Source organism: Poecilia reticulata, linkage group LG21 (assembly GCF_000633615.1).
Source record: "Poecilia reticulata strain Guanapo linkage group LG21, Guppy_female_1.0+MT, whole genome shotgun sequence".
NCBI lineage: Eukaryota > Metazoa > Chordata > Actinopteri > Cyprinodontiformes > Poeciliidae > Poecilia > Poecilia reticulata.
Window position 1 is genome coordinate 23,975,937 of NC_024351.1, and position 11,422 is coordinate 23,987,358.

Genomic DNA, 11,422 nt, shown 5'->3' on the forward strand with positions numbered 1-11,422 from the left:
ATGGATGGATGGATGGATGGATGGATGGATGGATGGATGGATGGATGGATGGATGGATGGATGGATGGATGGATGGATGGATGGATGGATGGATGGATGATGTTGAACAAATTGTTCAGTCAAACTAACGTCTAAATATATTATTTGGTTTCTTTGCACTACTTCATTTTGCCAATAAACTGGTGGACATCCTGAGGAGCAGCCATAGCTAAAGTCCAGGGGGCTCATGCATAAAGCGTGCAAACGCATAAAAAATGTGCGGTCCCATATTTTACGCAAAAGTTGGCATGTATAAAAATTTACTTTGCGTCAAGGTTTGCGTAAATATACGCACACTTTTGTGTGGCAGCCACACAAACTTTTTCTGTGGACAATATCAAACTACAAAGCGTCAATACTCACCTAAATACACTGAAATCTGACTACATTCGGTGTTATTTAGACCAAGAAGCACCAAACCGATGTTTTTCATGATTTTAATATTTTATTGCTTAAACCTAAACGATGACACTGAACCGCATTTATCATCAGACAATAAGCTAACATGCACACAAAATAAAGAAAATAAAAATAAAAGCATGTGAAAACCTTGCTCGAATGTTTTTGTCTCATAAAGATGTAATGCATTGGTAATTTCATTCTCACTAAAAAAAAAACAGGGTTGGATCAGCCGATTAACTCAAACCTGCTGATTAAAAATAATCAACAGGTTTGATTATTTAAGGTGATCAAGGTGTGTATGCAATCACACGTATATAAGTAGCTGTGCAAAGGTGAGCCGTAATTGTGGAGCTTTGGCTCTGATGGAGAACATCCCCAATGAAAGGATTCTGAGGGAGCGTTTGTTCAGAGATCATGTTGATCTGCTGTGAAATGTTGATGATGGTTTATTAGAATTTAGATTAATCCAGATCCAGTCCTGGATCTCTGAGCAAAACTTAAAGAAGGAGTGGTACCGGTACCAGTCCAGCTGCAGTCATCCTTCAGTCGAGCCGCCCGCTTTGTGAATGCGCCTTATGGACATAAAGCATCTTTATTCTGTAAATGTACAACTTCACATGATTCTACTATTTAGAAAATACGTCCACTTTCCCCACTCAAAGGACCCTCTGACTCTGTCTTTAAATCCTGGTTGAACGCGCTACTGTTCAGACAGGCATTTGCACGATCTCTTTATTTTGATTTTTTTTTCTCTTTAAAATGTATTTTTATTTTTGTGAGGTGGCATTATGTGCCCTCAAAGTACTTTTTAAATAAAATAGATAATAATTATTATAAATACTTATTCTGCTTCAAACAAGGACGTTGCCATGGTTTTTGCTTCACGTGGTGGCAGACTTCCGGGTATTTATACTAATTTACCTATGTATTTGTGGGTGGCGATAGGGCGGACCAGCAGCTGCACTCCATTTCCCGCAAATTAGGATTTATAAAGGAAAGGTGCGCGGCCATGTGCGTGCGCACAGCTTTATGCATCCGATTTTTTTTTGTGCGCCACACTTTTCTACAATTTTCCATACACCAAGTTTTAGTGTCAATGACAAGTTAGTGTCTTTTATGCACGAGGCCCCAGATGTGCTAAGCAATGCTGCAGCAAGTCTGTTCTTCCTGAGATAGTCAAACATTTTAATACACACATATTTGTGCATTTTAAATGATGAATACATTTTTAGCAATGTCTATTTTTCCCAAACAAGTGAAAATGACAAAAGAAATACAAGACATTGTGAATTATTTTTTTGGCCTGAAAACTCAAATTGCACTGAAAAGTCTTGTTCCCCTAAAAGAAACTTAAGAAGTTTGAAAACTGCAGTTTAAAAGGAATTTGTTGCTGAATAAAGTCAGGTTATCTTGTATTAACATGTTTCAAGTGTGTTAAGCGCTTTAGATCTCAAAGATGTGATTCAATAACATATTGAATTGAATATTGCAGTTTTTATGTAGCAAAGCAGTGAATAATGAGACAGCACAATTTTTAGAACTTTTACTTCTGCTTCCTTGGGACTTTTTGAGGTTGTCTTTATTATCATATCATGCTTACCCACTCGACACAACTGAGGGACAACTTTCAAACCTCTGACCTCGCAAACTCTATTCAACAACTTGACATTTTCTAAGCAGCCCCATCTCTGAACTAAACTAAATTGCTTCTGCATTGCATTACACATTCTTAGTGTTTTTTTTATTAATCAATCAATCAAATTTTATTTGTATAGCACATTTCAGCAGCAAGKCATTTCAAAGTGCTTTACATCATTAAAACAAAAACAGAGTCATGTGACATTGAATCAAGCAAATAATAAAAATAAAAAATGAAATAAAAATTAAAAAAACATTAAAACCCGCTTTTCTAACCCTTTAGTTAAAACGCCATTTAACTGGGACTAGGCCTGTCGCAATAAACGATAAATCAATTAATCGCACAATAAATTAAACCTATCTACCTCGTTTTAGTTATCGTCTCTTCCTGCCTTTTTTTTCTTTCTGTTGATGACACTGAATGAAAAAAGGCTCAACTCCGGTGCTCTCCACTGACCCTCCCTTCCTATTTCCTTAGTGTAATGTCCAGCGTACACTACACAAGCTGTCGGCCCATTTTCAAAACCTGACAGACCACACCTTAGCCGACAGAAATCCTAGGTATAATGGTTTGATCATGCTGTGTGGTGTCCAGCCACCTGGGCACAAAATAAGGCCTGATTTTAAAATAAAGTAATTTTAAAATCAGGCACTAATCAATGCTTTACTAGAATCTACCTGTGATGCATGTGGCTAGAGTCAGCGTAAAGTCATGACTTAATGAAAATCATTGTAACCTATTTATGCCACATTAACGAAGAATGTGGTAGCAGTTGATAAACTTGCTACCGCAGTTTATCAACTGCGGTAGCAATTTGGCTCCAACTCCTCTCCTTGTCATTTCTATATTCTTTGCACGAAATGTTGAATAAATATTAATGTTGTTTCCACATATCATCTCCAGTGTCCGCTGGACTTTGTGTTGCGCTGTGTCAGCTGTTTGGGATTCCCCTCGTTATTTCCCCTAAGAAAGTATGGAGGAGAATCCGAGCTTTCTGATTGGCTACCTGTCACACTCAGCGTTAAGCTCCCAGTCGGGGAAAACCCCTGATTTAGATCTGAGCGGCCATGACGATCTAAATCACACTACAGGATGATTGATGGTTATGAAATCACCAGCGACACTCTTAGATGGGCCAACGATCTAAGATTATCGTAAGGGGAAAATAGGGGCAAAAAATCATGTAGTATGAACTACTTGCATTAGGTAGTTGGATGTGCCCGTCTTCTCTATTTAAATCTAGTGATTACTGAAGGGCAATATAGTATACAGACTTCATAATCTGCACTCTTTTGGTTGAATGCAGTATTTATTTCCACTTTGACTTTATGTTGTTTAGTTTTTATTCAAGTACGTTTTTTGTTAATGGAGACTGAGAATCCATTAACAATGGAACTGATTTAGTTTATCAGTTCCAGTGTTGTGTTCTTTTGAAAATAAAGTGTATCTATCTATGGCAGGAAATTGCATGCATTATTAGTCATTTCCATTAAATCAGTGTCAAAAGGTCTTGAAACAATATTATCTTTTATTGCAATAATTTTTTAGACAATTAATCGTCCAGCAAAATTTGTTATCGTGACAGGCCTAACTGGGACTCTAACCATTAGGTACTTTAGTTGAAACGTCATCAACTGGGACTCTAACCCTACTTCAGCCATAGGCAACTCTAAACAGGTGGGTTTTAAGTCAAAATTTAAAGACACTCAGTGATTCAGCTGTTTTATAGTTTTCTGGAAGTTTGTTCCAAATTTGTAGTGCATAGAAGCTGAATGCTGCTTCTCCTCGTTTGGTTCTGGTTCTACGGATGCACAGCAGACCAGAACCAGAAGACCTGAGGGGTCTAGACGGTTGGTACAACAACAACAGATCTTTAATGTATTGTGGTGCTAACCCGTTTAGTGATTTATTAACTAACAACAGTATTTTAAAGTCTATTCTCTGAGCTACAGGGAGTCAGTGTAGTGACTTTAAAACTGGTGTTATGTGCTTTTGATGCAGGAGGTGTAGAGGTTTATGACCTCTACACCTCGCTGCGTTTGTGAGCTAGCAAGATCAGAGAGTGAAGTCAAGGCACTTCAGTGATAGTGACACAAGAGACAGCAGTGTATGTACAGTGAAGAGAAGGAGCATACTTGGGTGGTTTGAGGTCCCTGTGAATGAGAGCCTTTGGTTTCATGCCATGGAGATAGGCCACGCCCTGGGAACACTGATAACACCAGCTCATGGCATGGGAAGCAGTGTAATAAGGGAGGGGTTCAGCACCATGCAGCACTGTGAACAAGAGAACACAGTCACAGACACCACTATGAACAACAAACTTAAAAAAATAAAAAATAAAAAAATACAGGCAGCAAACTGGGTCCTGCAGGCACACATCGCAGTGCCACACATCTACTCAACTGTCTCTTGGCTATAGCTGCTTCAACATTTAGACAAGATAAAACTGAGACCTTACAGTTATAAACAGCATTCACATGAGATCCCAAAAACATTAAAGGTATGGTTTCAAAAATATTACGCTTGGACTAAAGGAGTGTAGAGCATGGGAACCATGAACAAGCTGATATCACTAATCTGTGCTAAATACTGTCAGCTCAACATACAATATATACCTCACAGCTTCATTAACCATTTATATTCCAATCATAATTATTTTGAAAATAAGAAGTCCACAAGTTACTGGACAAATAACATTTCATTCAGTGTGATTTGAGTCACAATTCTCTAAATGTTGGGGAATAATTTTTATATGCTTGAGAAAAAGCCTCAGCAGACAACAGTCCAACGCTCTGCTCCAGAATCCAGCTATGCTGCAGCGCAACAGGATCAAGCTACAGAAAAATGCTGAATTTACCCAAGTCAACTTAAGCTATGCAGACCTTCACATAAAGATAACATTCATTCTTAATTCAGAAAAAAAACACATACACGCAAGATAAAACATAAGGGCATCTTGTTCTTGGTGTGCAAGTCTAAATCTTTAGTGAGGAAAAATAAGTTAAAGGGCTTCAAGTTTATTTTTCTCATTTATATCTTCCCAACCCTTCAAATCTCCAGTTGAATAAATACAACAGTCACAACCACTACAAACACTGAAAGTCACTGTGCAATGACGAGTTGTCAAGAAAATCCAACAAGTTTCCCATCAATCATGCAACAATGAAAAGGTAAACTGAAACAGGGTTGATCCTCATCTCAAGGTTGTGGTCTTTAAAGAGTGTAACAGCAGCATCTGGACTCACCATTGTATAACGATCCACCTTCAGCATATTCCATCACCAGGCAGACCTAAAGGAGGAAAGGAGCAGAGAAACCCTCTTCAAGGAACCAAGACAGAAAATTTATGGCATGTACTCACTCTTAAGTTAACTTACCGGACTTTTGCAAGAGCCATACAACTTCACAATATTGGGGTGGTTGACACGTGAAAGCTGCCTGAGCTGGTGATCAAGACAAAACATCATACAGCATTCTGTCTGCACAGCTCAGTAAGAACATTTTAACTGTTTACAGACCAAGACACGTATTGTCTGGTAAAAATGGCTGCCGGCGGTGAGTGGAAAACACCAGTGTACACGACTAATGCAAGTGGGCAACAAATACAGCCCTAAAAGATGACAGAAGAGCTTAAACGGGTATTTATACAATTTAATCAGATTAATCACATGCTTAACTTTATAAGCTTTAAAAATAAAAATGCAGGTTCTCAAATAAAAGCTTAAGAAAATGTTCCATTGTCTCAAACTAAACATCTCAGTCTTCCAAGTTTTCAGGAAGGTTTAAAAAAAAGTCCGGATTGTTCCTGAAGTGGACCGATGATTTTCTCAAAAATAGTTTCAGATTCATAAAAATGTTCAATTAGTTGCAAAAAAAAAAAACAGAGACGAAAAAATAAAAAATAAAAACAACAACAACATTATGGATAAAATATTATCGCATGTTTAAAAACATAGTTTCTGATCCTTGATGCTCTTGTTCAATTTGTGAAAAACAAAAATTGTTTTTAGTTTTTGTAAAAATATTGTCTCATCTTTTTTGATATGAAGCTACTATTGTTTATTCTCTAATTAGCTGAAAGCATCATTACACCCCAAGCAATAGGGTAAAAGTTAATAAAGTGTTCATATATGTTGTTTTAATCAGTTACAGAATTAAAACTTCTGCAAATTTAATGTTGCTGCTGCTATTCACTGTTGTATGGTTTTTAGAAACGTGACAGCAGTGAGTGTAATTCTATGACATCATTCCATGGTGAGCACACTCAGATACTAATGTATTAATACATTTGGACATTATTTTTTCATTTCCAGAAGGATAAAATGACTTAAAAGTGTTAAAGATTTACAAATCTGTTTATGTATTTTACATTACCTGTAAAATACATAGGCAGAGTTTATAAAGAAGATCATTTTCCTACAACTGTAATTCTTGCAAAGTTATTTTAGTGGCTGTCAGGAACTAAATAGTAGATAAAAGCACCACAAGATAAAACTCAGAAAATTTGAACATGAGACATTTTCTTGGCAGTAATAATGAGGCTGAGGGCACATGAGGAAAAAGCAACACTGAGTTGATATAAAAGAACCTGTGATTCACTGAGAGCAAAAGTAACAGCTGTTTCCTTCTTTTTAAGCCCCAAACACACCTCTGAAACTCTAGTTTGCTGATATGGTGAAGAGGAGAAGGAAGCTGCAAAAGCAACAACCTAGCTAGAGAAAGCAACTTGCACAGCAGTAGCAGTGTATGATGTAACAAAAGAAAACAAAGAGCCGACTGCAGGTACTGTGATTTGTGGACAAAACATTAATAACAGTTTTTTTCAGTGCTACTTGCACAAGTTTGGTTCAGGTATCAGATGTAAAGTTATTACTACAATTAGAAAGAAATGAAATGATCCTGATTAAATGATTTGTGATACAATATAAAAAACCCTGAGACGACAGATGATCTGTATACCTTTGTAAAGGCCTGTCATGGTATTTTGCTGGATGATAAATTGTCCCAGAAGTTATTGCGATATACGAGCTGTGTGAAGCTGACACCCCACCCACGTCAAAAAATCCAGCAGATAGTCTGAATGGTTAGTGCTCCGTTTGTGCAGGTTTGTGCCGTTAAAATTTTCGTTTGTGCAGTTTTGGTTTCTGAGATATTAAAAGTTATAATTTTGGCCGATGACGTCACCGTCACCCTATCATGTTACAATGTGTACATTTTGTTTTGAACTTCAATAAAGACTTAGAACAAGAAAAAATGTGTCTCATTTCAAGAAATGTTTTAAGATAGCAATGTTTTTTCACGAACGTAGCGTTCTCTCCACAATAATTGAATCCTGCTAATAAAGGACATGCAGTCTGACCCTAATGTAATGTGTATAACCTGTTCAACTGTGCTTTGATTTCGGAGGTGGTCCGAAGAATTATATTCACATTGTTGATGTACTGTCTGCTGATTATGCAGCAAACGTGTAAAAAAATTACATGAGCCTATAACGGCCAATTTGCTAGTTGCTTGAGCAAAGTTTTTGCAGAGTAAAACGGAAATGTGTCATTATTCCAAAGTTCATCCAAGTAATGTACTTAATATTTAGTAAATATATTTTCAATGCAACGACTTTCATTTCATCCAATTTCTTACATTAAATGTGTATGGGCTTCAAGGATTTTGAAAAGCTCCACATGTTTTGCGAACTTTGACATAGTTCTCACACAACTGGGATTGGCTCCACCCACACTGTAGTGAGCCCCCACCACCCCCGATCTTGTTTTGGCGGCAGAGCAAGTGTAATTTCAACCTCTCGTTAATATTCTAGCGGTCTCAAATCGTTTTGAATAAGTCATTTTGGAATTTTTTCAACCCCGATTTTGATTTTTGAACAAGGTAAGTAAATTAATGCTCAACTAGCAAATTGGCCTTTATAGGCTCATGTAATTTTTTTACACGTTTGCTGCATAATCAGCAGACAGTACATCAACAATGTGAATATAATTCTTCAGACCACCTCCGAAATCAAAGCACAGTTGAACAGGTTATACACATTACGTCAGGGTCAGACTGCATGTCCTTTATTAGCAGGATTCAATTATTGTGGAGAGAAGCTACGTTCGTGAAAAAACATTGCTATCTTAAAACATTTCTTGAAATGAGACACATTTTTTCTTGTTCTAAGTCTTTATTGAAGTTCAAAACAAAATGTACACATTGTACAACAGCTGAGAATCTGAAGAATTAAAAGAAGTAGCCCACACTTAGGTTTGATTTGGAACATGATAGGGTGACGGTGACGTCATCGGCCAAAATTATAACTTTTAATATCTCAGAAACCAAAACTGCACAAACGAAAATTTTAACGGCACAAACCTGCACAAACGGAGCACTAACGAATTAGCCCACTTTGGTTTGTTTTGGAGCATATGGGGGGATGGTGACGTCATCGGCCAAAATTATAACTTTTAATATCTCAGAAACCAAAACTGCACAAAAGAAAATTTTAACGGCACAAACCTGCACAAACGGAGCACTAACGAATTAGCCCACTTTGGTTTGTTTTGGAGCATATGGGGGGATGGTGACGTCATCGGCCAAAATTATAACTTTTAATATCTCAAAGACGAAAGCTGCACAAACGAAAATTTTAACGGCACAAACCTGCACAAACCTGCACAAACGGAGCACTAACGAACTAGCCCACTTTGGTTTGTTTTGGAGCGATATGGGGGGATGGTGAACTCTAGATGACCTAAAAAATAATGTTTAATATCTCAGAAACCAAAACTGCACAAAAGAAAATTTTAACGGCACAAACCTGCACAAACGGAGCACTAACCATTCAGACTATTTGCTGGATTTTTTGACGTGGGTGGGGTGTCAGCTTCACACAGCTTGATATACGTAATGCAATGCTAATGGTATAATAATTCAGGAACACATTGTCAAAGATCAATAAACTTTAAATTGTAATGAACATTTAAACACTGGAACTGGAAAAAATTTTGAATATCCAAAATAAATAAATAAACAAAACAAAATAAATGACATATAAAATTAATTATGAAGTCTCTGTCCTTCAAAAAAAGGGCAGGTTGAGACCAAAACACCAGAGTTTTGTCATCCAGTTTTTGGTAGAGAGAGAAAAAGGGAAAATAGAAAAATCATGAAAATGGAAATTACTGAGTTTGTTTCAATTTATCATGCAATTAATTATTTACTGTTTATTGCGACCGGCCTTCTTTTGTATTTTCAATTAACGCCTGACAGTGCTACAAGGTGAAAAAGCCTCAGCCCTAATGGTGCACTCTATCTGTACAGCCAAGTTGGAGATCCCAGCTGGAAATACTGGTCAGAAACCCAAGAGGTTTCTAAGTCACATGTTGTACTGTGAAATGTCTAAAATTGAAATACAATCCTTTTGTGTTTGAAAACATAAAACCCTGAACTACACTATTTTAGAACTACAATAAAAAATTTCACCAGTGGCAACAATAAAACGTTCAACTCAGGTTTGAAGTCATTTGCTAAATGTGTTTCACCTTTCAAGACATTTAATTCCCATAACCTTCAAATATTAAAGCATGTTTTACTGATGGATAAGAAATAGACACCACATCAGATCTTCAAAGGTCGAGCAGAGTTCAGGTACGKCAGTGTTGTCAGTGGCAACCAAGGTGATACTTTGGATGCTGCTCTGATCACTACTATAACTTTCAACAATATAAAACACTATACGCATAAAAAAATTATGCTCATCTATGTTTTACATGTTAAATAAACAAAATGAAACAATCAAAATTCTGAATTTCTAACTTGACAGTGCTGCACTAATATATGTAATATGTAATATAGCACTAAAGACAAGAACTGTAATAAAGGTAGACAGTACTTTATTGTCGAGGTACGTACCTCAACAATAAATGCCTTCCTCTCTGATTCACTCTCAATTGTCTTTATCGCAACATCTTTGCCTTTCCACTTGGCTTTGCAGACAACTCCAAAAGCTCCTCTTCCCACCACCTACACAGGTAACAAACATAAAAGCATTTAAGATCATGAGTAATTACCATACTATGTAAGTTTCATACTCTCTTGGTGCAACCCACCTCTTCAACTTCAATATCCTCATAGTTTATTTCTTCAAACGGATATCCAGGTGGTGTTTCCAGCATGTCAGAGGGCGGCAACGTTTGAGACATTACTAGCTAAAATAAGCTAGTAACTTACTGGAAAAAAAGAGACATTTGTAAGATATGAAACAACAACACTCGTAATTACCATTACTTACAAAATTCAAGTATATATAGCTGAATTAATGTGAACACGGACAAAAAAAGTGGCAATTTTATGATTGTAAAGTTATTATCAAAAGGCATGTCTAATTCACTGAATGAATTGGTAAACAGTGTTTTTAATGTTCTGTTGCAAGTTGTCAAAACGAAATAAGCACAACCTTCTCCCGGCTGACTACTCAGCACGGGTAACAGCAACAACCCTTTAAAAACCGCCCAACTACAGACTTAGAACTTTGGCTTTTTTGTCGGCAAATTAGACAATGCAACTTACAATATCAAAGCAGAGCGGAACGAACTACGACTTTGCATCTGACACACTACATAACCAAGTGAAAACAGATTATTCTAGAAAGGCCTAGAGCTTAAAGCTAGCCATCTTACGTTAGCCTTGTAGCCTGATAGCTGCTSTTAGCTACGGGGACTTGAACAATCCTACCCTTCGTCGTATATGTGTCAGCAGTGCCAAGACGTAGACATAGGGATGTTATCCACTACTGCTGTTCTGGAAGCCGAAGGACAAAGTCCATCCTTAGAAAAAGCTTCTCCCCGTCCACTGGACAGCCAGACATAACTTCTTCTCAACTCGTCAAGCTGTCTTACTCGGTATTATTCTTCGCTGATACTTAGCAGCTCCATCAGGAAGTGTGTGCACACTGCAATTCGGTCCCCTGAGCACTAAAACGCTGACATTTTTTATTCTCCTGAAAATTACAGCACCGCCTATAATAATAATAATAATAATAATAATAATAATAATAATAATAATAATAATAATAATAATAATAATAATACCAAGCTATTTCTAAGAAAAACATTTTTAAACAGCAGCCTTATTAATCTTAGCAAACAGCTTTAGTTTTCGTACGAAGCTAAACTAATCCATCCATCCATCCATCCATCCATTTTCTTCCGCTTATCCGGGGTCGGGTCGCGGGGGCAGCAGCTTCAGAAAGGAGGCCCAGACTTCCCTCTCCCCAGCCACTTCTTCAAGCTCCTCCGGGGGAATCCCAAGGCCAGCCGAGAGACATAGTCCCTCCAACGTGTCCTGGGTCTTCCC

At 37.3% G+C, this 11,422-nt stretch overlaps 1 protein-coding gene across 3 annotated transcripts in view; it reads right to left on the reverse strand.

Moving 5' to 3' along the window:
• map3k7 (mitogen-activated protein kinase kinase kinase 7) overlaps positions 1-11,021 on the reverse strand; it is a 43,954-nt gene extending 32,933 nt beyond the window's left edge. The window contains exons 1-6 of one of the 3 annotated variants that reach the window (XM_008398472.2): positions 10,747-11,021; positions 10,177-10,296; positions 9,980-10,090; positions 5,458-5,523; positions 5,326-5,371; positions 4,216-4,354 (exon numbers count right to left, since the gene is read on the reverse strand). In XM_008398472.2, coding sequence (XP_008396694.1) covers positions 4,216-4,354; positions 5,326-5,371; positions 5,458-5,523; positions 9,980-10,090; positions 10,177-10,269 — 455 coding nt within the window. In that variant the 5' untranslated portion in view covers positions 10,270-10,296; positions 10,747-11,021. The remainder of the gene's footprint in view (positions 1-4,215; positions 4,355-5,325; positions 5,372-5,457; positions 5,524-9,979; positions 10,091-10,176; positions 10,297-10,746) is intronic. The other 2 variants (XM_008398471.2, XM_008398473.2) reach the window with 2 other exon arrangements.
• Positions 11,022-11,422: the final 401 nt, after the last annotated feature.